Below are 25,308 nucleotides of genomic sequence, written 5' to 3'. Positions count from 1 at the left end.
TAGCCTCTCCCAGGGATGAGCCCCCAATACCATACAAAGTAGTCAGCCCTGAAACCATATGCACAAACCAAAGCCACAATAAATCGACTCAGAAGTTGGATCTATATACTTATTCATCTCTGTATGTAACAATAATAATCAAAGAAAAAGAGGCTGTCTGTTTGAGGAAAAAGTGAGGGTGAACATGGGAGAGGTTGGACGGAATAACAGGAAGGGAGCAGTGACATATTTACATATTTTTAAATTTTAATACATATATATATAATACACCAGAATAAAAAAATAAAAGTAAAGAAAAACCAAGTTATCTGCATGTAATGCTCATCAATCTGTTGACAGAGTAGTAACATGAGGATATTAACTTTTAGCTTATAGTCCATTTTTTACTTGTGGCATAGTCCCCTTAAGTTATCAACATTCCAGTGTTGAGTGAAACCTTGTCTTACCTGGGACAATGCTGGAAAACGAAACACTCGACACTCTCTGGAAGAGATAGTCATCTTTGTCATAGCCTGTCACTTTGAGAAAGAAAGCTTCATCTGGTGGAACAAAGTCAGAAATATTCCAGATGCCGTAAGGTTTTCGATCTGGGTAGTGTTTAACAGGAATCGTCTTAAGAGACCCCCCTGAGATACTCAGAAGTTCGAGCCGATCCACTCTAGCTGGACTGGAGATTCCAGACGTGTTCAGTAGCACATAGGTAGGTATCCCTGTAAGAAAGAGGCATTGTCATTTACAAGCGGCACACGACTGGGGGTCATCTGTGAAATAAGCGCCAGCACCATAGCAACATATACGCACTGTCAGGATGAGTACTATCCACTGCCCTGAAACTGATGGTCTACATAAAGATAGACTCTTGGGACATTCTATGTGATTATCTCACAGTATTTTAGCCATTCTTAGACAGAGAAAATTAGAATTACAGCTATTATGTGATAGTTGATTATGTGACTACTTTTAAAGATTCACTTTTTTATCCTTACTTAAAACTGCCGCAATAAAGATAAGTTAGCAACCATCAGAAAAAGATTCAACCATCAGAAAAGCACAGTATGGCTGAGCTTTGCCTTTAGCTGTAAGACAATAAACCTTAATGGGTGAATAAAATAGGTACAAGAACAAGCTTTAAAAATCACTAATGATTTCATCTTTGAACATAAAGCAATACACAGTATCTTTAATTTTCAGCAATATATATGCACTTCATCTTGACCAAGCAGTTTATAAATTATTAATATTAAAAATTCACAAAGAACTTTTCTTAGTGTGGTTATGTCAAAGAGTCAGCTGGGTTGCTCACCTAAAACTCATGTTCCTAGGCCCCAGCTTCTGCAGTTCTGATTCAGAAGATTGAAGCAGGGCCTGGGAGTCTTAATTTTTAAAAAGCCCTTTGAGATTCAGTTGTCCTTAGCCATTTAGGTCTTGGATTTACTTTGCAAAACACGAAGTGGGCCCAAGAAATAATCACAGTCATGTTAAAGAAAGATGATGTCCTAGTAAATTGCAATTGATTGCTATGGACTTACACAGTCACACCTCAGGTGAGGCACAGGTTTCACTAACACCAATCTAAGAGCCATGAGCACACTAACCTTGCACGGGTCTGCTGAGTGTTTTTTTGAAGTCCAGCGTGGGCTTTCGGGAAAAGCCAGCTCGGAAATCAATAGTGCTGAGACCAGTGATGCGAACGGAATGTCTTCCACTGCTGGAGGTCTAAAACGCAGAACGACAAGCCTAGTCAGCAGCTGGTAACAGCGAACGCCATTGTGCGGCAATGGCGCACCCAGAGTGTTTACAACTGATGTGCCAGAGTCATGGCTCTGACTGAGGTATTCCGGCTGAACGTAGTTGTGATTCTCTGTTCTAAAATGCAGATTTTGCAATGCATGTCTCATGTAGCCTACTCTAAAGTATAATTCAGGAAGTATGACATACCTAGTAGTCAAAGGTAAATATTCAGTTGCTGATAAGTGAAACTTAAAGAAAATCTAAAAGCTCCATGAATTTCTGGATTTTTCCTCTGTTTTCTGCTGTCAAGTGGTAGATGTTCAACAGACATTGATGAAATAAAAAAAACTAAAATTCCCCCCAACAAAATACACTCAAGTTCAATTCTGGAAAATGTTTCCTTGTCCTTTTTTATTAATTTTCAATTAAAATATAATTACATAATCTTCCCCTGTCCTTCCCTCTCTCCAGTCTTTCCCATCTACCCTCCACCTGCTCTCTCTCAAAGTTGTGGCCTCTGGCCTCTTTTTCCTAATCATATACATACAAGTAACATTATAGAACTGAGCAGATTGTATTTATATATTTAGGAATATATATACTGTCTCATTTTCTCTGCCTCTGTGACATCACTGTCAGAGTAAGCACGAAAGCTGACACTTTCCCAGATTTTAACCATCTGGCACCCTCAGCCTAGCAGCACTCTAGCAAAGGTGCCTAGTGCTGAAATACAAATATGAGAAAAGCCTGGCGCTCACACATTGACTACTGGGGGAGAGAGATGGAGATGTAGGAATGCTCAATATAACACAACAAACACAGTGATAGAAAGATACAAAAGAAAGAGGAGTTAGCTTGTTCAGACAAAGGGATGATGCTGGACTAAATATTGAATAAACTTAAGCACTAAAGTGATGAGCATGTGCATAAATAATAAACGATTTGGATTTAGTTCCCAGGGTGAAATACTAGTACTGCTTTAGTGGATCTTTCCTGTGGACTCGGTGTATTTAAACTCAATGGTTTACTCAATTTTATTGTGATCTTCTCAAAGAAACATAATCATCCTCGGTAGAAAGATAACAGCTTTGTGGCACTAAGTTGGTAAACAGTTTGCCCAAACACATAAGGTTTGCTAACTGTGGAGACAGAACTGTGATTCAATGGCCAAGTGCGAGCGTCTCACCACAGCACGACATTGTCCACTAGGAATCAGCATTTGCTTCCTGCTCAGTTTCTCTTAAAGGAGACTCTGAGGATCTCTTACATCAGCACCTACACCTATACCAGACTATTTGGGCTGGAGCTCAGGACAGGTGAGGCAAGGTCAGTGTTTGGTAAAGATGACGACTTGACATTAAAACCACACCAGTATCCTGTAATTGTGATTACATAGCCTTTCCTTGAAAAGAAAATATGGCAAAGTGAAGGAGCAGGGTGGAGCAGAGTCTAGATTTCTGAATTCAAGTGAGATTGCCAGGAATGACGGAAGAGCCCGAAGGGCCCTAGAGCAAGCACCATGGAGAGTTCCAGGGGTGGCAGGGAGTTCCTCCTAAGACTTATGCTAGCTCAGTTCTTCCTAGCCACCTAGGCGCACTGCAGATGGATCTAACTAATTTATGGGTGATGGTTTGTTAAATCCCTGTATAGCATGAATTGTTAATACCATCACATCCCTGCCTACATTTAAAGCCCCTTCAGGGTACTAACATGGCACACCCATTACATACAGAATGCTACTCAATAGACATGAACGGCATTTATTCCAAGTTCAGTGCTCCTTCCAAAGTACCAAAGACCACAGATAGGAGGTTAGGGTAACAATTTCTAGGTAGCCTTGGACTCTAAGGCATAGAAGATGATATTATTCTCAAAGTTTGCTGTAGCTGTTGTAGGGTTCTAATGATTCTTTCTGTTAAACGAGTCAGGGAGTGCTGATAAACATTTCTGTGAAAGGAAGATGCTCTATATTTTTGGACTTTAAAAAAAACATAGGTTAATACATCGAACATGCTAATTTATAGGTCCCAGCTTGATGTCACTTAAAATAATGAGCAAGGTAAGTGTATGCTTGATTTTCCATGAATCACCAAGAGCCAGCTGCAGCCTGCTGTAAGGCCATAGGGCCAGTTCTGGTCCATGGATTATAAATAGAGTGTGTCATTTCTGAGTTGAAACAGATCCCTTCCTTTTACTCATTCAATGCACGTTCTGCTGTCTTTTCTTCTGCCAAAGTGAATAAAAATTTTACAGGTAAAAATTCAAGTGGAGCATCCATCAGCCAGAGTTTCTAAGTGATTGCCTAAAATAGGGCAGTCTGTCAAACTGCATGAATATTAATGAGAACAGAACCTCCTTATATTAAGCCAGTGAGAATTCCTAGTAAAACTAATTGGATTAAAATTTAATTGATAGAGCTGGATTTCATTTCCTGCTCTTAAAGAGTTGTAATGTTTCATAAGACAACAAATTTACTCAAAGCTAAAGTCAAAACAAAACCTACAAAATAATTACATATATATATATATATATATGAATTCAAATGAAGATACAATATATGGCATATATATTCAAGAGATGGTTATTTAACTAATTAATCTACCCATGTGGCAAGAACCCTTTAAACACTGTTTTCCAATTTCTCATTCAGTCATGAGACTATTAAGTAACTATTATGTTCTTCAGACTTTACAAAGTTAAGGAATACTCTGAGATCACAAAGATAATGAATAATGGACCTTGAACTAACATAGATATCCACCTCTTTTCAAATATTTGCTCTTAAACGAGACCCCATTCCTTCCAAATTAAAGAAGATGATTATGTTCACCAATTTTTCATTGAGCACTGCTGTGATACAGGCATTGTGTCAGCCATAAACACACAGCAACAATACCAGCTCACTCTACATGCCATTCTACTGGGCATTGCCTCGTTGGATGAATATGCCAGAAAGGAAAGAAATGGAGTCTAAGCATAGAAGAAAGTCAGTTTAAACACACACACACACACACACACACACACACACACACACACACACACACACTTGTATACACACAAGTTTGTCTCTGCTCAAGTGAACAGATCTCTTTTTAAATAAAAACATTCCATGTAGATAACATTTTGATATTGGAAGGCCAAAATAACTGGATAGTTTTCTAGGAAAGGGCTATGATAAAGTGTTCCATTGCCCAAACACTAAATTAATGCTGCAGACAATTGTCTACAGACATTCATAGGCCGCCAGGTGTGGATAACTGGAGGACTGTCTTGGGTGGTTCTTTGCAGACTTGAGAGTGCTTTACTAATGACTCTTAACCACACTTATGCCAGTTGACTATACTGTGATTTACAAAACATACTATTTTTCATTTAAAAAAATCAAAATTTAATAAATTAATGACAATACTTTTTATTTGGATACACTAATATTTCCTTGTTTGTAAATTTTATGCAGTTATACAGATAAACACATAGAAATCATTTACAAAGTTTGCATAGTGGCTTCTTTGATGTCAGCAAAAATTAAGGTACAAGTAAGTATTTGATTGATGATGAAATCGTAAGTAGTTAAGACACACAGATACTGAACTTCAGTACAATTTCCAAATATTACAATGCTATAGAACAAAGCACTTTTTACATTTGGAAAAATGTTTTAGATAATTTCATGCATGGGTATCTTCTTGACTCCTCCCTTCCCCCTCCAACTCTTCCAATGCCCCCCTACGTCTCAAATTCATGACGTCTTCTTTAATTATTAATGGCATGTGTGTGTGTGTGTGTGTGTGTGTGTGTGTGTGTGTGTGTGTGTGTTTAGGTATCAATACAACCTGCTGAGTTCATCTCTAAATGTGTTTTTACATTTTAGGGAACTGGTCCCTGGAGAAGACTGAGTCCTTCTCTCTCAGCAGCCATTAGTTGCCTACAGCTCTTCATCAAGGGGCAGGGCCTTGTGAACTGGTGTTGTCATTGTACACATATTATTTAGGCAACCATATTACCCTGTAGAAAATGCATTAGTATGTACTGAAAATTAATATAACTATCTAAACTAAAATATTTCTTCCAGTCCCAGAATCTCAATATAATCATGTGATATGGAATATTCTCTTCTGTACTTAGGGGATTATCTAGGGACAGTTTATCCAAATTTACTTATGGAAACATACCCCAGGGGATGTGTTAAATTACAAATGATTACACTGATAATCCTAGGCTAATAGAAACATTTGTATTATCTACATCTATTATTTAATATCGTCATAGGGAGTTTCCCTGAAGTAGAAGGAGACAAAACTTGGCCCAGGGAGTTTCAGTGGTAATAGACTTATATTCTATGTAGCTATATATTAGCTACAGCTGTCTGAATGGAAAATTCATATTGCTTCTCAGAAATAAGATCCAGGATTTGTAGTTTCCATATAAATGGAAACTTGAGGGCATAAAATGGCTTTCTCTGCTGTTTTTAATAAAATTTTGTGTTCTTTTCAGTTACTTCTGTTCAGTATGTTATACCTACATCAGAGGCAGGTTAAAACATTTGCATCAGTCATATGATTAGACAAAGGAATTGACTCATTGTGTAAAAAAGTGCCCCATATCAGGTTGGTTGAGTTAGGGGCAGGACTGAGTGGGGGAGTAATAAAAGAAACATCTTGATAGAGGGGGCCATTTTGGGGTTAGTAAGAAACTTGGTGCCAGGGAAACTCCCAGGAATCCACAAGGATGACCCCAGCTAAGACTCCTAGCAATAGTGGAGAGGGTGCCTGAACTGGCCTTCTCCTGTAATCAGATTGATGACTACCCTAATTACCATCAGAAACCTTCACCCAGTAACTGATAGAAGCAGATGCAAAGATCCACAGCCAAGCACTGGACCAAGCTCCAGGAGTTCAGTTGAAGAGAGGGAGGAGGGATTGGACGAGCAAGGGGTGGGGGTGGGGTCAAGATCTTGAAGGGGGAACCCACAGAGACAACTGACCGACCCAAGCTCATGGGAGCTCATGGACTCTAGACCAACAAGCTAGGGAGCCTGCATGGGACCTACCTAGGCCCTCTGTATGTGGACGACAGTCGTGTGGCTTGGTCTGTGTGTGGGGCCCCTAGCAATGGGATCAGGACCTGTCCCTAACACCTGAATTGGCTTTTTGGAACCTATTCCCCATGATGAGATGCCTCACCCAGCCTTGATGCAGGGGGAGAGGCTTGGTCCTGCCTCTACTTGATATGCCATGTTTTGTTGATGCCCATGGGAGATCTGCCCTTTTCTGTATGGAGAGGAAGTGGATGGGATGGGAGGGTAGATGGAAGGTGGGGATAGGAAACAGCAAGAGAGGAGGGAGAGGAAACTGTGGTTGGTATGTAAAAAAAAAAGAAAAAATTAATTTAAAAAAAAGAAAAATAGGTACCTCAAAACATCACAGTAAACTGTTCGCATGATAAAACACAAAAGAAATGGAAGGGCCCCTCCAGTAGATCTAAAGAATGGATAGATTAAAGTCCCCCAACCCAATTCATGAGCTGTAGGCTAACTAAATCTGCCACGTTCTTAGATACCATCAGAGTAAACATCAATTTTTATTCATAAATAGTTATATAGCTTTTGTGTAGACACTGTGGCTGCTCTAGTAATAAAACTCTAATTACAATAACTAGAGAGAGAGAAAAATCTCTACAGAAATAGTTATGATATAGGAGAAAAATTAATCTAAGAGAGGTATAGACAGCCAGAAGGACAAGATGGTATTTTAGGCCACATTTGACAAGACTTGATGAAAGTGTTGGCATTTGAGTTGAATCTTGGAGGATAGTTGCAAGTCAGAGTGAAAGGAAAGATATTCTAGGAAGGAGGAACTCCTAGAAGAAAAAAAAGAAAAAGAAAAAAAGCAGGATGTAGTAGTGGTACAGATTGAAGAATCCTAATAGTCAGATCTCCATGAGTTCAAGGTCAGCCCAGTCTACATAGTGAGTTCCAGGATAGCCAGCCCTACATAGTAAGACTCTGTTTTGAAAAACAAAACAAAAAGCATGAAGCAAAGGTGGGAATAACAGGAGCAGCTTAAAATTAAATAACTCAGTTGGACTAGAGTGTAAATGTAAGTGATACAGGATAACCAGAAGAGTGGTTGAGGCCAAATCACATGGCCTTCCAGCATCTTCTGGTCATAAAACAGACTGTTTTTCATACTTGGGGTTAAACTGCTATTCGAAACATTTAGAAGTCATTATTAATTTGTCTGATAGAGCAGACATCTTCCAGATAGCATAGGGCAAAGGAGATAGCATGCAGGATTCACTATCTAATCTCACTTCTCTTCTTGAGAAAGCACACATGGAGAACGTTTGTCATTCACCAGCTGTCCAAAAGGGAGACCCAGTGTCAGCAGTAATATTTATGTCGGTAGACGTAGCACTATTTACTTTGTATCATGCTGATACATTCTTCTGGCATTTCATCTAGCAGAAAAATAATTTTATTATCTGTAAGTTGCACTCCAATGCTTATGTTTTGTTTAATTGTTGCTACCATTAGCTGTAAACCAGGAATGGTGTTGAGCAGAAGAGGAGGTTCTTTGGTGAGAACTAGACTGGATTTCAGGCAATGTGATAATAGATACCGTGCCTTTTTAGCATTCTCTTAATTATAGGAGACTGCGCGTAGACACTTGTCTAAACAGAGATTTTACTGCCTCATCATCTTTTTCTTACTCTCTTTGCTTACACACTAACCCTTAGAACTCCTCTGTTTTAATTGTCAATTAAATGCGCTTAGTGCACACTAAGCAGATCATATGAAACACGGCCAAAAGCAAACACTGCAAGTTGATGACTGAATAAATAGACATGCCAAGCACAAGACTAACTGCAGTTATGTTGGATCACTCCTCTGGGCGAGAGTTTTACTAGAGGAAAAACCACTGGTGGCAATCCAAATCACCTGGAAACGGGTTCAAATGCCCCAGAATGAACTAGTAAGAAAATGGTACCACTTGCATATATCTCCCAGCCAACAATGGATATCTTATTGTTACTATTCAGAAAGCAACAACAGAATACTTGACTGCCAACTTAGGGCACTGCTGGCTTAGGTCATGCTTAAATGAAATCATTTGAGGGATAAAGAGACTAAACTCTCATAGTTCTTCCTACTATGGGGGGAAAAAGCAGACTCAGCATGAGTCACATTTTGGGCACATTGATCAAAATAACGTTAACATCAATTTTAGCCATGTTTATTCAAAATATCATAGTAGAAAAACACTTCATTGCTGTCATCAAGGCATGCAATATATACGGCACACCTACTATGTGTAAGGAACTGAGTTAATAAAACAGGTGTGACCATTTATGATCCGTTCATTGAGAAATTGCCAGATTGTATTTACATTGCCCTTGATCTCACTCAAGATCATCTACTCCCCAAATCTATTCTACCCTTATAGTATCCCTGCAGAATATAGAGCTCTGTGAATAAAGAATGTTCTGGCACTTGAAGGGAGTTATGGTGCAAACTGTAATTGCTTAAAATGAGAAAATTAATTTACATATTTTTTGAAAATCAAAAATCTGCCTGGCATGGAAAATCTTCCTGGAATTCCTGTGGAGCACCACCCCCACACGCATGTTCGTTCACAGCACCCCTGTAATTTGAATGGTGGTCCCATGAAGACCATTTTATTACTTAGGGAAGTTGAAGTGATGAAAGAGAGAAACACTGTTGCAGGTATCCTCACAAGGATTCTGAAGCAAGGGCTTTCTTGCTAGCTAGCTGCTCAGGGTGTTTCTGGGAAGAGGGAAAAGGATGCAGGAAAGCACACCATCAATGAGGCATACTCTGTTAAGCCTGCTCCTATGGTGAGCATTTGGGGTGAGTTTATGCCTTAATGGTCTGAAAGCTGCTTCTGAGAAGTGTTAACACCTCAGCAGAACAACCTCTTCCTGTTCTCAGGGAAACCCTCTCGTACATAAAAACACAGACACCTGAGCTGGAGGAAGGCCAGAACATAATGAAAAGGCTGAGAAACACTGGCAATCACTCAGAATGCCCACCACAGCCAGCTACACACATAATCCACAACAAAATCACATCTCTGATTTATAGTATCCTGCATTTTGACTGTATGTTATGTTCTTGCCTCCATATTGACTATACGACCCTTCAGATAATTCAAGGAAACAAATGCTTTTTTTAATTAAAGAAAATAATGACAGAGCTTTATAAGAGAAACTGCACTATTTCTTATATATGAGCCTTCTTCCATTTCAGCCCAACCCTGAGGTGTAAAGAACTACCACCTTCACGTGACAGAGGAGGACAGCAAGGGACATCAAAGTTCTGCTACCAAGGAGTCCAGCCTGCGAGTTTTGTTCAATCCCAGGTAGTTCCAACCAGAGCCCACAGACCTAACTATTGTTCTCCACTGGCTCCATATCTGCTGATTTTGGAAGCAAGGAATGGATGGTACCATCAGTCCACAGATTTGATGATAGGAAAACTGCCCAAGAATTTTAAAACTTATTCCAGAACATCATTGATGCCCATGGTCATCAAAACAACACTACCTAGCTCATGAGCGAGCTCGAGACCTCCCACACATGTACTTTCATTAAATGTGTTCCTCATGATTGCAAGAATATATCAATAAGCTGTTTTATATACTTTATAAAGCATGCCAACTTAAAAATAAAGTAACAAACAGACTGTGAAATAACAGTACCTTCACTGTCCACATTCCAGCTTCTGGCTCCTTGACATTCACCACTTTGGCAGAGTTATGGATATTTAACAGCTCATTCAAGCCAAATCCCTTTTTTATCAGCTTCCCTGAAAGACAAAACAAAGGTAGAAAGCACAATTTTTCTCCCAGTTAAAGAGATCAGCCAATTTAATATAAACAAGTCTCAGAGTATGATCAGATTTCAAATAACATAGCGAGATTTTTTCTACTAAGTATGTACATATATTATTTAACAGATATTTGTGTCCATAGCTCAAAATATTGTTTTATTTGTATCTAAAATATACGTAATTGTAGGCTTCTAGACACCGCAACTGAAGTAACAGATCCTCATCATCTGTTATGTGTTTGATAGTAAAGTGAGAACAACAATTGAATAAACCATCATGTTATTTCTAAAGCTAGCCTGGAGAACAATTGCCATGTTACAAAGACTTTACAGGCAGTCACTAGAGACAGGTAGATCGCATAGGGGCAGAACTCAAACCAGAATACAGGTCTTTCTGGAGGTCAGTGCAGATGCCGCTAATGTAAGCATCCTGAGCAAGTCTCTGCATGAAGAGCAAGACCATAACCAGTTTTCCATTAGGTGCAGGAGAAGGCTGTCTCTCAAAGGAGAGCTATAAAAAACAGCATTGTAACAAAACACAGGGGACCATCTCCTATCTGCCTGAAATTTACTTCCAATAACTATTAGTTGGGATTAAGGAGAAAAAGATATAAAATGGAACTGAGCCCTACTTTTTCACCCCTGGCTTCCCCGTGGCCTATTTACTCAGGTATGCGTTTTACATAGTCGAAAGACTGGCCATCATTGTGAGCCCAGAGGATCTTTAAAACAGTTGGAACACCACGCAATGAGCACAGCTTCGCGGGGTAGCCTGGGAGTTGTTACAGTGGGTGGAATGCAGCTGCAGCAGACAAATGCACAGCCAAGACTAGCTCTTGAAAAGGAGGTTTTACCTCTTTGTAAATTCCGGTGTTTTGCTAGTGTGGATGAGAGACTCTGAGCAATACTTCATACGCTTACGGGAATCATTTCACACTCTTAAAAGAATTATTTGCTTCAATGATGCAAATAAAAAAAATATAGTTAACCCCTTCCCCTTTGTAAATATTCACAAGCAGAGAAAAGGTACGGGGCAGATACCAGAATAGCAGTAGAAACAGAACTGTTTCATGAGAACCACTTAATACAAATGGGAGGACAAACGAGGTTCCTATATTTTCAGATTTGCTTTTTAGTGTGAGTCTCATCATTTTCAACCAGCAGAACTAGGAAAATCCTGTCATAAAATACAAGTGAGAGAAAAGTAAGTTAATACTTAATTTATTCACCTACTAAGAATATAATTTCTTTCGGCAGTACTGGGAATTAAGGTGAGACCTTTATACATATTAGACAAGTGCTCTACCTCTAAAATTTAGCAAGACTAAATTTTATTTATTTATCTATTTGTGCCTCTGTGTGTGTGTGTGTGTGTGTGTGTGTGTGTGTGTGTGTGTATGTGAGATGTATGTGTGGGAGGTGTGTATGTGTGTGTGTGAGATATATGTGTGTGTGATATATGTGTGTGGTGTTTTTGTGTGTGTGTGTGTGAGATGTATGTGTGAGGGGTGTGCGTGTGTGTGATGTATGTGTATGATGTGTGTATATGAGATGTATGTGTGAGGGGGTGTGTGTGTTTGCGATGTATGTGTGGTGTGTGTGTGTGTGTGTGTGTGTGGTGAATGTATATATAGTATGAGTGTGATGTATGTGTGTATATGTGTGTACGTTGTGTGTGTATGAGAGAGAGGTATGTGTGTGTGTGTGCAGTGTGTGTGTGTGGTGTGTATGTGTGTGGTGAATGTATATTGTATCTGATGTATTTGTATGTGTGTATGATGTATGTGTGTGTGTGTATGTATGTGATGTATGTGTGTGGTGAATGTATATTGTATGTGATGTATTTGTATGTGTGCGTGATGTATGTGTGTGTATGTGGTATGTGTGTGTGTGTGTGTATGTGTGTGTGGAGAGAGAGAGAGAGACGTATGTGCATGTGTCTACATGTGAACAGAGGCACATAAGCGGAGTTCAGAGGCCACTTCAGGTTTCAGCCCCGGTCTTTCATCTTGATATTTTGGTGGAGAGTCTCTCACATTATCACCACTGCTGCTCATGGCCAGTCTCCACGGTTTTCGGGAATCCTCCCCTCTGCCTCCCATCTTATCCTGGGAGGACCAGGGTTGCAGACATGAGCTACCGTCCTCAGCTTGTTATGTAGGTTGTAAGCATTCGAGCTCAAGCCAAGCAAGCACATTACCCACTGAGTCACCTCCCTCCTCCATTAAATTTGACTTTTAGGAACTATGTTCTTTAAAATTAAACCTTTCTAGAAAATGACAGTGAAAAGCTAATTTTAGAAATAGTTATTTTAGTGATTCGTTCAAAAAATTAATATAGGTGTTAAATTTTACAGAATAAATTACTATAAAACATATACAAATTAAAACATTGGCCTGAGGACATAGTTCAGAGGTAAAGCAATAGAAAAGCACAATAATCAGATCCAGGGTTCAACCTCCAGTACTAAAATAATGATATTTATGACATTATTGTGTATAGTGTTACATAAAATTACTATTATACAACATTCAAATATTTTTTCATGTGGATAATTTAACTACAATAAATTTCATGGCTGTAATTTGTTTAAATGTGAGAAACTTTAACCTGTTAATTCTCATGTTAACTAGTTAAGACTAATTAACTAATTAATAAGTTAATAAACTAACTAGTAAGTTAATAACGTTCTCCCTTCAAACACCTTCTACAGTCCCTTTTGAATGCTTTGAATTTATATTTATAAAGATAGAATTGATTGACAAAGTGTGCAGTGACTGTGCCTGTTCGTATTCAATAATCAGCGTTTGATTCATCTTACCGAAAGGATTGCGAATTTCAATCGCGGGAGAAGGGCCACTCAGGGACACAGTAACTTCTTTGAGGCTGGGATCAAATGGAATTTTCCAAGTATTTACAGCCTGTTGCAAGTGATCGGTGGATAAGAGGTGAACCTTGGAGGCCTGCACTGCTTCTTCCACCCACTTCAGCACCTGTGAGACAGAAAGAAAGGTGTGAACCGGGGCCTGAGACATTTGCAGGTTACCCCACTTCCGGCTCAGTGAAGTGCTGAGTGGGAGGCACCTCCTGCGCATGTGCGAGGCTTAGCTCAAAGCTCATCCTTAACAAACACATGTTCCTCTCTCTGCCTGTGTGTGCTGTCATCTCAAAATAAAACGCTAGTTTAACCTGCGTTCCAATTCCAAGTTTTCCATCTTGGATTAGTATTAACAATTAAACTTCAGGGTTAAACACCATGAGGAAAAACCCAAAGGGGCGTTACAAATAATCTCCTATATGTGAAGATAATCTGTGTTTAAAAAGGGATTTGTTCAGGATTTTGTTCATTCTAGGCACAATTTTAAAACCATATCACTTTAGCAGACTGCCAGATGGAATTTGGGCAGGTTTAACATTGTAAATAATATGAAAGTAGTCTCAGCACGCTGTACTATTCTACTTTTGGAAAAAGAGTTGCAGTGTCAACAATATAGTCCTTCTTAGATAAAATGAATAAATACCCCAGATAATGGGGAAGGCAACCAATAAATTTAAAAAGAACAGAAAAATATTTCAGCTTCAAATCAATTCAAGGAGTACATAGAAAAATAGTCCTTGTTACAGGAATACGTTACAAAATTTAATTCTAAAATACTGTGAACATGGCAAACATCAACTTCACATAATGTTTACAACAACGAACACAATCTCCCATTAGACAAATGGTGCATGTTTAGCTAAGTACCAATTCACCAATCTTAATTAAATCAACTCTCAACCATGGCCATGTTTATCTACATCACATCAGTGTCTGACGCACCCCTTGAAATGTTAGATTTCCTTGCAGTTAGGCACTGGATCCTAAACAGAACTGACTCCTAAGCAAAGTTAAAGTGTTCAGAAACATGTCTTAAATTACAGTGTAAGCAGTCATAAACTAAGTAATCAAGCAACAATACTGAACACTTTTTATTTCCTACAAAAACATTCTTTTCATTTTCCTTACTGTTTTTCCCCTAAAGAGCATGAAAAAAGGGAAGACATATTAGTACAATTAGCAATGTGAGACAGTTATGTTCATTCTAAAAATAAATGTGTGTTGTCTAAGGTTCTCTCCCAGGTACTTTGTATTGGTGGACATACTTTTATTCAATATTTAGTAATAGCTCTTCTCTGTACTAGTATTTGATGAATTTTTTGACTTTATTATATATCATTTATTTTTCACTCATACCCCTGCCATCGCTCCAGACTTAAAAATCACACATATTTCTGTGAGTATCTAAAACCAGATGGTATGTGATGCAAATATTAAAGGTGACCTGTGTATTAATGGTAAAGAGATTGGTTATTACAATGATAAAAATTATGTAGTTTGTTTGTTTGTTGAGATAATGTCTCACGTATCCCAGCTGGCAATGAACTCACTATAGAATTAAGACTTGCTATAACTTCTGATCATTCTGCTTCCACTTGCAAAATGATAGGATTATAGACATACCACCACCACTGCCAGCTTGATGTTCTTAAATAAGAGGATGCAGGAGGAAACAAAGTATGCTTGTCAAAAGCATCACACTACTCCTACATAGCTGACACTAAAATATTAGTTTGTACTTCCCCAGATAAATATTCTTTTCTTCCTCTGATTATGTTTCAATAAAAATGTCATAGGAAAATAAAACAATCTATGAGAGACAAGTGGTTTCGATAAATAAAGAAAAAGGCAAATTCATACTAGGTAGCAGGGAGGGTATGAACAAATGTACAAAAATACTACAGATAGGCTAGAAACAGGAATGACTCCATCTCGGGAAGTGTTCAAATAAATGACAAGCTGAAGAATTCGTGGCAGCACACACCAGAGATGCTGCATATCCTTGTTTATTGCAGTACTGTTCACTGTAGCACAGATGAATGGAAAAAGAAAATGCAGCATGCATACCTAGTGAAGTTTTATTCATGAGGGAAAACAACTAAAATTGTGTCATTTTCAAGAAAATGGATGGAACTGGAAGATCATTGTGTAAAGCATAAATCAGCCAAACTCAAAGACAAATATCACATGCTTCCATATGTGCTAGCTATGTATGATACACAGACACAGACACAGACACAGACACACACACACACACACACACACACACACACACACACACACACTACATGAAAATGGACTAGGCAGGTGATGAAAGGGTCTAAAGATAGATGGAAATGAGAAGAAAGGATAATGAAGGAAGGAAAGACAAATATTGCTTGTTTTTCTCATATGTAGATTTTTAGATTTAAATACACACACATTCATGCATATATGACACAAAAGTAGAAAGAAGCCTATAGGGACATAGAAAGGGACTGATAGAAGAGGAAATGGGGAAAAACAGGAAGACACTGAGGGAGAAAATGTAAACAAAGTAAAATTATATGTGTGTCCATCCATATATATACCACTGAAACTGTTCATATGCACACCTAATAAAAACGTGAAAGAACTGGGAGAGCTGTTCCCATTACCCATCTGTCTTGTGGCAGCATGGGCAGGGGAGAGCTCCCTCCCACCCCCCACCCATCTATCAATGCCTGTGGCAGGTGGGAGAGCTGGTCCTGTGGTCATAAGAGTAGGAGAGCTGTCTCTGACCCCCATCAGCTACAACACTCAGAAGAGCAGGCCCTGCACCTTGCCAGGGCAACACAATAGAGCCAACCCTGTTAGCACAGGTGTTCAAGAGCCATCCCCAAAATTGTGACTATGGGAGAGCTCTCCCCATTTCCCATCTGGTGGACCAACCCTACAGCTGCCCATGCCCAGTCCCAGGGTTATGACTTGGCCTGCCCCAACATCCACCCCATCTATGATCTGCTGGAGCATGGGAAGGGACCTGAACCACAGACCCAAAACTGCATAATCTCCACAACACAGGGTGGCAGCAGGATGTCCAGGAAGAGTCCTAGTGGGGGCCCAGCATGGAACATATAGTGGAGACCAGGAGCCTCAAACCAGACCAACGACTCTTTGCATTGAACACTTGCAAGTAGAGACATTTGGAGAAAGAGGTATATGGCATGACTTGTTGGGTCTCACTGTAGCTTCCATGTTGAGATTTTTTTTATTTTTTCTCTATTTTTACTTTTTTATTTTCTTCATTTTTTTATCTTGAATTTTGTTTTGTTTGGGGGGGCGTGTAGTGGTGGGGGGCAGATATAAAGGGATGGAAAATGAATGGGATCGAGATACATGTTGTGAAAGATACATAGAATAAATAAATAAAAAGGATGGAAAAAATGTATAAGAACAGTGACGTTGGAAGCATCTCATAAATATGTGTTCATAAGTTGAGACAAGGCCTTTGGATTTCTTCACAAAGCTCCTCTAGAAAATTACTAACATACTTAAAGTAGGAGAGTGAAAGTGGCATATTTCAAAGAAAACTTTGTCATGTCATAAATGAATTCAAAAGAACATGTGTTCCATAAATCAAATACTATATTTCCTCCAAGTTTAACCTCATAAAGCACCTGTATTTTCCATATGAAGTTACAAATACACCAGCACAACTTTGCGAAGAAGCAGACACTGTGACCTGGAGAGTTTTTAGTAATCTTTCCTGATTGAAGATGAAATTATGACTGGTTCAGCTCATCACATCTCCCCACATGACAACAGACACCAGGCCGATTATAACTAAGATTGGACATCTCTAGAACATATGAGGTAACAATCAGTGTTGACATTTTTATGAAAAGGGCTGTAAAGATTTGCTTTGCTCCAGAAAAAACAAAGGACTGATTTAGTGTCTGGGAAAGCAATCAATAAATTTAAGCAATAATAAAAATCTATCCACAGTCTGACAAGGGAAAAAGATGGAAAGACATTGGGCAAACCAAAAGAACATCTATTCTACAGGAAAGACCAGCATGGTCATGACTAGTTCACAACTAAAAAGTGGGAAAGGCTTAGGGAGCAAGGACGACTGAAAGTCCATCACATCTGTCAAGGATGCAGGGAAAGGAAGGAATCCACATACAGTGCTGGAGAGATTGTCCTGACCATGGGCCAGGCAGAACTGGCGAAAACTCCAGCTACACAGTGCAGCCTCTATGGATATCAGCACAGGAATTCTTTTTTTTCAATCCTAAAATATAGAACCGCCATATGATCTAACGACCACATGACTCACTCTTAGGTGTATATCTGAAATAAATCTAAATAAGCATATCACAGGGATTCCTGGACATCCATGCTCATTGCAACACTGGTCACCATTACCATACTATATAACAAGCCTATATACCAATCAGCAGATGAATAAAGACAATGTGGTGCTTATGCACACTGGAATCTTCTTCAGCTGAAAAAAAAAAAGTGAAGTTATGACATTGACAGGGAAATGGATGGAACTTGAAATCATTATACTGAGTGAAATAAGCCAGATTCCTAAAGATAAATATTATACCTATTTCTCATAGATACTTAGAATCTTGATTTTTAAAAGAAAAAGTCTTCAAGACATGGAAGTAGAAAGAGGACTATTTGGGTGAGAGGAAGCACCTAATGGGAGGGTGAAATGAGAGATGATAACAGGGGAAATGACAGACAAGTGTCATATATTTACTCTCATATGCAGACTCAGAGTTAAGGTGGATTCACATAAGACAGTCTAGCAGAATCAGGACCACTGAGGAGGGGAGACCAGTGGGAGAGGAGTAGGGACCAGAGATGGTGTTGGGATGGTGAATATGAGACAGTGCCAGAAGGAAACCCTTTATTTTATACCCTAATTTTATGAAATATTGTTAAAGAAGTACAAAACAAAAAAGAAATGCACAGCATCTCAAGATTAATAATGAAGTGACTCAGCGAGTAGGAACATAAGTGAAATAATTTTATGCATAGCCTGCAGTAAGTTAACAGTTTATCTCTGTGTGCTTCCACAAATATATGTATCCTTTGAATACAATGGAGTGAGGTTATACACTACTGGAAACATATCCAAGTCCTAAGCATTCTTCAGAAAATGACAGCCTTGCTTAAAGCAGATTCGTTTTCCTAGAGAAAGTGGGTTCAGATGCTGTAGAACATAATCAGGCGTTAGATACATTCAATATCACTTTCAATTCATCAACAAAACATTTATGGGATTTTCACAAAGAGATTATCCTGTATCATAACAATACTTGTTGAGAAAGACATATTGCAGACTCTGTCAGGAGCCTCAAATCACTCTGTTATCCATCCCAAAGAAAAATCTAACTGAGAACAGATGCAGCCCATTTTATGAGGAGATACAGATACTATCAACATGTGAACAAAAATATATCAGTGCGAGCTACAGAATGCGCCCTGAAGTTTCTAGCTTCTCGGGTTGCCAAATATAAGGGAGAGAACATCACTAATTGTCTGACTATGGGGAACATTATCATGAGATTGGGAATGATCTATTATAATGACAAAGGAAATAAAACTAGAATAAAGTGAGAGACTTTGGATTGTGCACTGCTATCAACACTACGCTTTTTCAAGCCACTAGGGAACCACTGATAGCACTTTAAAGGTTTTAATGCAAAAAAAATAGCTAAAAAGGTTTAGCTATTCCTAGCAATTTATATGTATAAAGGACCTTGGAGACGAACCAATGAATCTGGCTCCTTAATTTGATAGATGAGAAAAATCATATCTAAAGTAAGTTCGTATATTGTTTTCATCTGCCCAGACTCATTCTGGCTCAACAGCTACATTTTTCTTTAAACTCCTTGTGTTCATGAAGATGCTCTTGCAGTTCAAGGATTTCACAGTCTATATAAAGATCGATACTCAGGCCTAAGTTCACACATTTATTTAATTCTGGAGCAAGGCACTGTTGTTTGAAAGTGACCTGTGTTGCTATGTGTGATGAAATATAAAGTAGAAATGAAAGTGAATTTTGGAGCACATATTAATGAGCAGAACTTGAGTAGTTTCCTCTGGAACATGTTCTAGTTTGATGTGTGATACTGTGATAAAACATTGACAAGAGGCAACTTATTGGAGGAAAGGATTTATTAGGTTATACTAGGTCTCAGTCCACTGTGGAAATGAAGTCATAATAGGAACTCAAAGGCAGAAACTATGGAGGAATGCAGCTTTCTGGCCCATTCAATTCAGTCTCAAGCTTAGCTTGCTTTCTTATCCAGCCCAGGACCACTTGCCTAGGGCTGGTGCTGCCCACAGTGAGCTGGACCCTTCTGCATCACTTAATAATCAACACAGTCCCCAACAGACATGCTCACAGGCCAATCTGTTCTAGGTAATTCCTTGCAAACACTTTGTGGAATACCACTACTTAGCATCAGGTATATCTGCAGTTCTTATTATATGCAGACGCCCCCAAGAGCTTTACACTGTCATAAAAAGCCATGGACATAACTTCCATGCACAATTGTCTCTAGTTTACAGATGAATAAGAGTAAGTTACTCATGCCCTAAGTTCATAAGTTACACAATTAGCAACAAAGCAACACATGACTTGTGGCCCCAGTGTTCTTGTCTTCCCTATTTTGTTTACAAACAGCAGTTCTCAAGAGTGAATCAGAGCTGGGTGTGGTGGCGCATGCCTTTAATGCCAGCACTCGAGAGGCAGAGCCAGGCGGATCTCTGTGAGTTTGAGGCCAGCCTGGTCTACAGAGCGAGTTCCAGGAAAGGCACAAAGCTACACAGAGAAACCCTGTCTTGACAAACCAAAAAAAAAAAAAAAGAGTGAATCAGGGAAGAGGAGGAGGAGGAGGAGGAGGAGGAGGAGGAGGAGGAGGAGGAGGAGGAGGAGGAGGAGGAAAACAGCCAGTGAAAACCAAAAATCAGTGCAAATGTTTTAAAACAAATGGCATGCAGAGTATAATGATTTAACTCCTGTATATTTTGATCCCGTTTTAACAGCAAATAGGCAAGAATTGAACAATTTAAAAATATTAAAGCCTTTACAGCAATACTGTGTTTAGTGTGAGGAAGACTTGCTATAGTCTAAGACTATGATTTTGTTGAAATTCTGCACCACAGTGTTGGTGGGCTTCACTGGCCCACCTCTGACCTACCTCAGAGAGATATGCTTTTCTAGATGACCAGGAGATTCTTTTGGTCTGGGTTCAAGTTCACTATTGCTTTGTAGTATAACATGGAGCCCATGATCAGAATTTTCTTAGAAGTCACTAAGCAGCTAATGAAAATCCACGTGAAAACTCTATGCGTCAAGGAGGCAATCAGAAAGAGGGACCTTAAGTGCAGTTAGAGGGACTGAGATCAGACACTAAAATTTAAGGCCATCATGTTCTGCTTGCATTCCACTCTAACAGGATCTTAGAAAAAATAAGGGTGTATGTCATCCTCTGAACATACCTTTTAGAGATTATTGCATAATGGCTCAGAACTGAACTTTGGAATAGGGTTATTTTATTCCGACTCTAGGAAAATTTCAGGTTATGATTTATCCTGCATGTACATATGCCCAAAGACAGCTAATGCACTGCCGATGTTCCCAGGAATGTCTGAGTGCATACTAAGGAGATCATGGTACATGAATGATGCTCTGACTTTACACAACATGGCTGAGAGCTTGGTTCATTTGTGCCTCTTTCTGAGGATGTGTTCTCTAAGAGTGATTAAAAAAAAAAAAAAACAATCCAATGTCACAGTTTAAGACCTCTGTAATGTTATGTCTTGAAGTCTTTTGTAGGGATCTTTCACAGAGAATACCAAATTGTATTACCCTTACCACTCAAATTGGAAAAATTTACAATGAGCTTTACTGAAAGTAAGTGCCATGAACAAGTATGGTTGGCGATTCAGTGCCAACGGTGATAGGCAAAATAAATAATTTGTGGACTGGAGAGGTGACTCAGCACATAGAGACACCTGTTGCTAAGGCTGGTTACTTAAGTTCGATTCCCTGATGATGATGAAAAGAGAGAGGGAGAAGTGAGAAAAGAATAATGTAAAAAAGATTTCATGGTACAACTAAAATTTTATCCAGTTTGCAAAGTTACAGCAAGGTTGTTAGTTCAAAAGGTTTTGTCAACTTGACACCATCTAGAGTCACCTGGAAAATTCTCTCAATGAAGAATTGATTGTGTAGATCAGGTTGGCCTTGGCACATGTTCTGGTGATAAACTGTCTTGATTGCATTCATTGATGTGGGAAGACCCAGCCAACTATGGACAGCACTGTCCCCTGAGCTCGGGTCACAGACTGTGTAAGAGGGGAGAAAGTGATAGGTGAGCACACACGCAAACAGGTCTCTCTGCTGGCGACTGCGGGTGTGATATGACTGTTTGAAGTTCTTGATGCTTTGACTTGCTTCCTTTTGAGGGGGTGGTCAGGGAGTTTTATCACAGTAACAGAAACGAGGAGAGGCCAGAGGCCTTGAAAACACTATGGCGATGGTTGCAAACTCTGATCATATAAGAACTCAGAGTGGGGACTTCACTTGGGACTTCACTTGGGTGGATTGCATGATGCTTGAATTATATCTCAATAAAGTTCTTTTTCTTTTAAAGAAATGTGGGCTCAGTGGGGACTCTGGAGATGACTTCAACTCAGTGAGCACCTAAATCTTATGTAAAGTTGCCATACTTCCCGCATGACGAAACCACATTACCATGCAGCAGCTGACAAAACAGAAGTACACTTCAGACATGCTCGAAGGGTGAAGTCATTCCCACCAGTTATTTTTAAAGCATCGCAGCATAGTTCACTAATTTATCTTCATAAAATTCTTGTGTCACAGTTTTAACAAGTTAGAGATGATAAAGGAAACTTAGCCTGCCAGAAAATAGTGTATTTAAAATAATAAAATACATAAGATTGACTTTATCATATATTTCTGTCATTAAATCATTTTGTTTAGAGTAGGCAAATGTCAGAGTCCAGCCATCCCATTTTCACTCTCACTGGTTTCCAAAGGAAAATGACTTTTCAATACATAATTAGATATGTTCATATACATACAGATAGATGTTTGTATGTGTGTGTGCATGTATTCATTCATGCAACATACATATATAATTAGGCTCTCATTACTGGATACCCTAAAAGCAGGTAGAAATTCAGGCTCTCTGTGAATAATAAATTATCTAAATAAATAACTATTCAGGCTCTCTATAAGTAATAAAAGAATACTTAGTTAGGGAGAATACTTGAGGATTATTGAAGTTACAGCTTCTTGGCCCAGGCTCTATTTCACCTTCTTTGTTAATCTACACATACACACACACACACACACACACACACACACACACACAATGCATAGAAACACACAAAAGATCATGCCATGTCAATTTGGAATTACTAACCTGGAGCCCATGCATGACTTCAGAGGCAACTCTAAACTTTCTGAAAGTATGTGCAGAACTACACATATGTGTGACAGGAAGACAACTTTTAAGGTGGCCATGGAGACAGGAAGAGAAGTTCAAGAATAATTTACAGATGTATGTCTCTTCTCTAGAGCCATGTTTTACATAACCAAACTCAACTTTGTATTTTAAAAGTATCTAAATACCTTATGAAAGATAGTTAAACACAGTGTGAGATCACTGGCAAAGGAATGTCTCACTGAATAAATGGTTACAAGCCTCAGTTACCTAACTTTATTTTTAGTGAAGAGAGAGAGAACTATGTTAAAGAAATGCAAGTTACTAAAATAAGTGGTAATTTATAATAACCAAAGAAAGCAGATATTCATCCACTCTGTTTTTCTCTGTCTACTCCTCAACTGTGGTCTGAATATCAACAGGTCCCTGCAGGCAACTGAATGATTGGTCCTCGGCTCATGGCTCTACAGAGGAACCTTTGGAGATGGAGTCTATCTAGAGAAAGTTGTCCACTGAGGACATGCATTTGAAGGTATTCCCTGGTTCTCTGTCCCTTTTTTCCTATATGCTCTCTTCTGTCTTTCCCTCCCCTTTTCCCACCCCCTCTCTCTTTGCTTCCCCCAACTCTCTCCCTCCTTCCTCCCCTCCCCCCACCCCTGTCTTTCCACCCTCCCTTCTCCCTTCCTCCACCCCTCTCTATATATATTTCCCCCTCCTTCCTTCCCCCACCAGTCTCTCTCCATCCTTCCCTCCCACTTCTTTCTTCCCCTACCCCTTCCCCCTTCCTTCCAGCATCCCCCTCTCCCCACAGCTCTCTCTTTCCTTCTTATCTTCTAAACAGGAAGTTCTCCATCTCCATTATGTTCATCCCAAGTTCATGGGGCCAAGCAATTAAAGACCCAGCCCTCTGAAACTGTGAGTAAATTAAAATCTTGCTCTTTCAACTTGTTCTTTTAGGCAATTTGTTCACTGGTATGCAAAAGTAACTGACACAGAAACTACATTAAAAGATTGCCTGGCTCATGCTCGATATATAGAAATCTAAATGGTCCTTTACAGCACATAACTAAAAACATTAGCAAGATCTTCCACAAATACCTCAAAATGCCGATTTCATTCCCAAGAACATTTAAAAATCTGCTTCTTAACTTAAAAAAGGAGATTCAACAAGTTAGATCTAGTTAGAAGGAAAATGCATTATTTAGAAGAAGGTGTAAATGCATTGACCTCAGAGGACTAATCCTGTTACTGAGGGATCAAGTTACTGAATCAGGACACTGTTCACTGGACTCTAGAATCAAAACCATAAGTGGGTTATTGTTTTGGTGGCTACTCCTTAAATAGCACTTACACATCAAGCTCTATTCTCAGAATGTGGCAAATTGTAGCTCAATTTTTTTATGTCCTAAAAGTTTGGTACTTACATTTTCAGAAATACATTTCTAATCTGACTTCAAGGCAGCACAGTAGCTAAAGTTTTATGCACTGGCCACTGTAACATTATTACAAGGATCTAGTCCTCTGTGTACTCACTATGCTTCATTTCTACCTTTGAGAGAAATCTTAGATTCTACCAGGAAAAGAAGAAAATGAAGGAAGGAAAGAGAAAGGATGGGAGGAAAGAAAATAAATTATTAGGTTTTGAGCTACAAACAGATTAGTCTCAGAAATTTAAAGTTGACTTAACAAAATTGTTAGCATAATTTTGGTTATGCAGTTTTTCAATTATCTCTACTTTAGATGTCACTTCACTTTGCTCTTATGTGTTTACTGAGTTTCAAAACAAGACAGAGGAAATTATTTAGGTGCATTAAACATTTAATAGAATTTGATTGATTAAATCAAATTCACAACGGAAGTGCTCTTACTAATGAGATGGAAAATCTTAATAGTCAATAGACTATAATTCTTTCATCACTAATTAAAAGCTCACAAGTCTAAAGAGACCCTACTCTGTTGCTTGAGGCTCCCTCACCTTAGACAGCTTGATCGGCACTGCAAACATTGGTTTCAATGACTTAACTGTTTCCAAGTTTCCAGGTTGATGTGAATACACGCTAACATATTCTTTGGAGTATTTTTGCATGCACAAGTCACAGGAGAATTTCACTGTTTTGCTGTGGGATGTTCTGTATGGCAAATGTGTTGCTAATTAGTCAATAAATTAAACACTGATTGGCCATTGGCTAGGCAGGAAGTGTAGGTGGGACAAGGAGGAGAATAAAGCTGGGAAGCGGAAGGCTAAGTCAGAGAGACACTGCCAGCCGCCACAATGACAAACAGCATGTGAAGATGCCGGTAAGCCACGAGCCATGTGGCAAGGTATAGATTAATGGAAATGGATTAATTTAAGATATAAGCACAGTTAGCAAGAAGCCTGCCACGGCC

At 39.0% G+C, this 25,308-nt stretch overlaps 1 protein-coding gene and 1 long non-coding RNA gene across 2 annotated transcripts in view; one reads left to right on the top strand and one right to left on the bottom strand.

Annotated features, from left to right (window-relative positions):
- Hmcn1 (hemicentin 1) overlaps window positions 1-25,308 on the bottom strand; it is a 435,413-nt gene that overhangs the window by 252,345 nt on the left and 157,760 nt on the right. The window contains exons 5-8 of the mRNA XM_059280181.1: window positions 13,403-13,574; window positions 10,452-10,558; window positions 1,596-1,716; window positions 447-710 (exon numbers count right to left, since the gene is read on the bottom strand). Coding sequence (XP_059136164.1) covers window positions 447-710; window positions 1,596-1,716; window positions 10,452-10,558; window positions 13,403-13,574 — 664 coding nt within the window. The remainder of the gene's footprint in view (window positions 1-446; window positions 711-1,595; window positions 1,717-10,451; window positions 10,559-13,402; window positions 13,575-25,308) is intronic.
- On the top strand, window positions 6,683-10,435 carry LOC131925265 (uncharacterized). Its single transcript, XR_009383203.1, has 2 exons — window positions 6,683-6,819; window positions 10,001-10,435. It is a non-coding gene; the product is annotated as an uncharacterized LOC131925265 (long non-coding RNA).

Source organism: Peromyscus eremicus, chromosome 15, assembly GCF_949786415.1.
Source record: "Peromyscus eremicus chromosome 15, PerEre_H2_v1, whole genome shotgun sequence".
Lineage (NCBI taxonomy): Eukaryota > Metazoa > Chordata > Mammalia > Rodentia > Cricetidae > Peromyscus > Peromyscus eremicus.
Note: the sequence above shows the minus strand (reverse complement) of the source record. Positions and strands in the feature narration are given on the sequence as shown.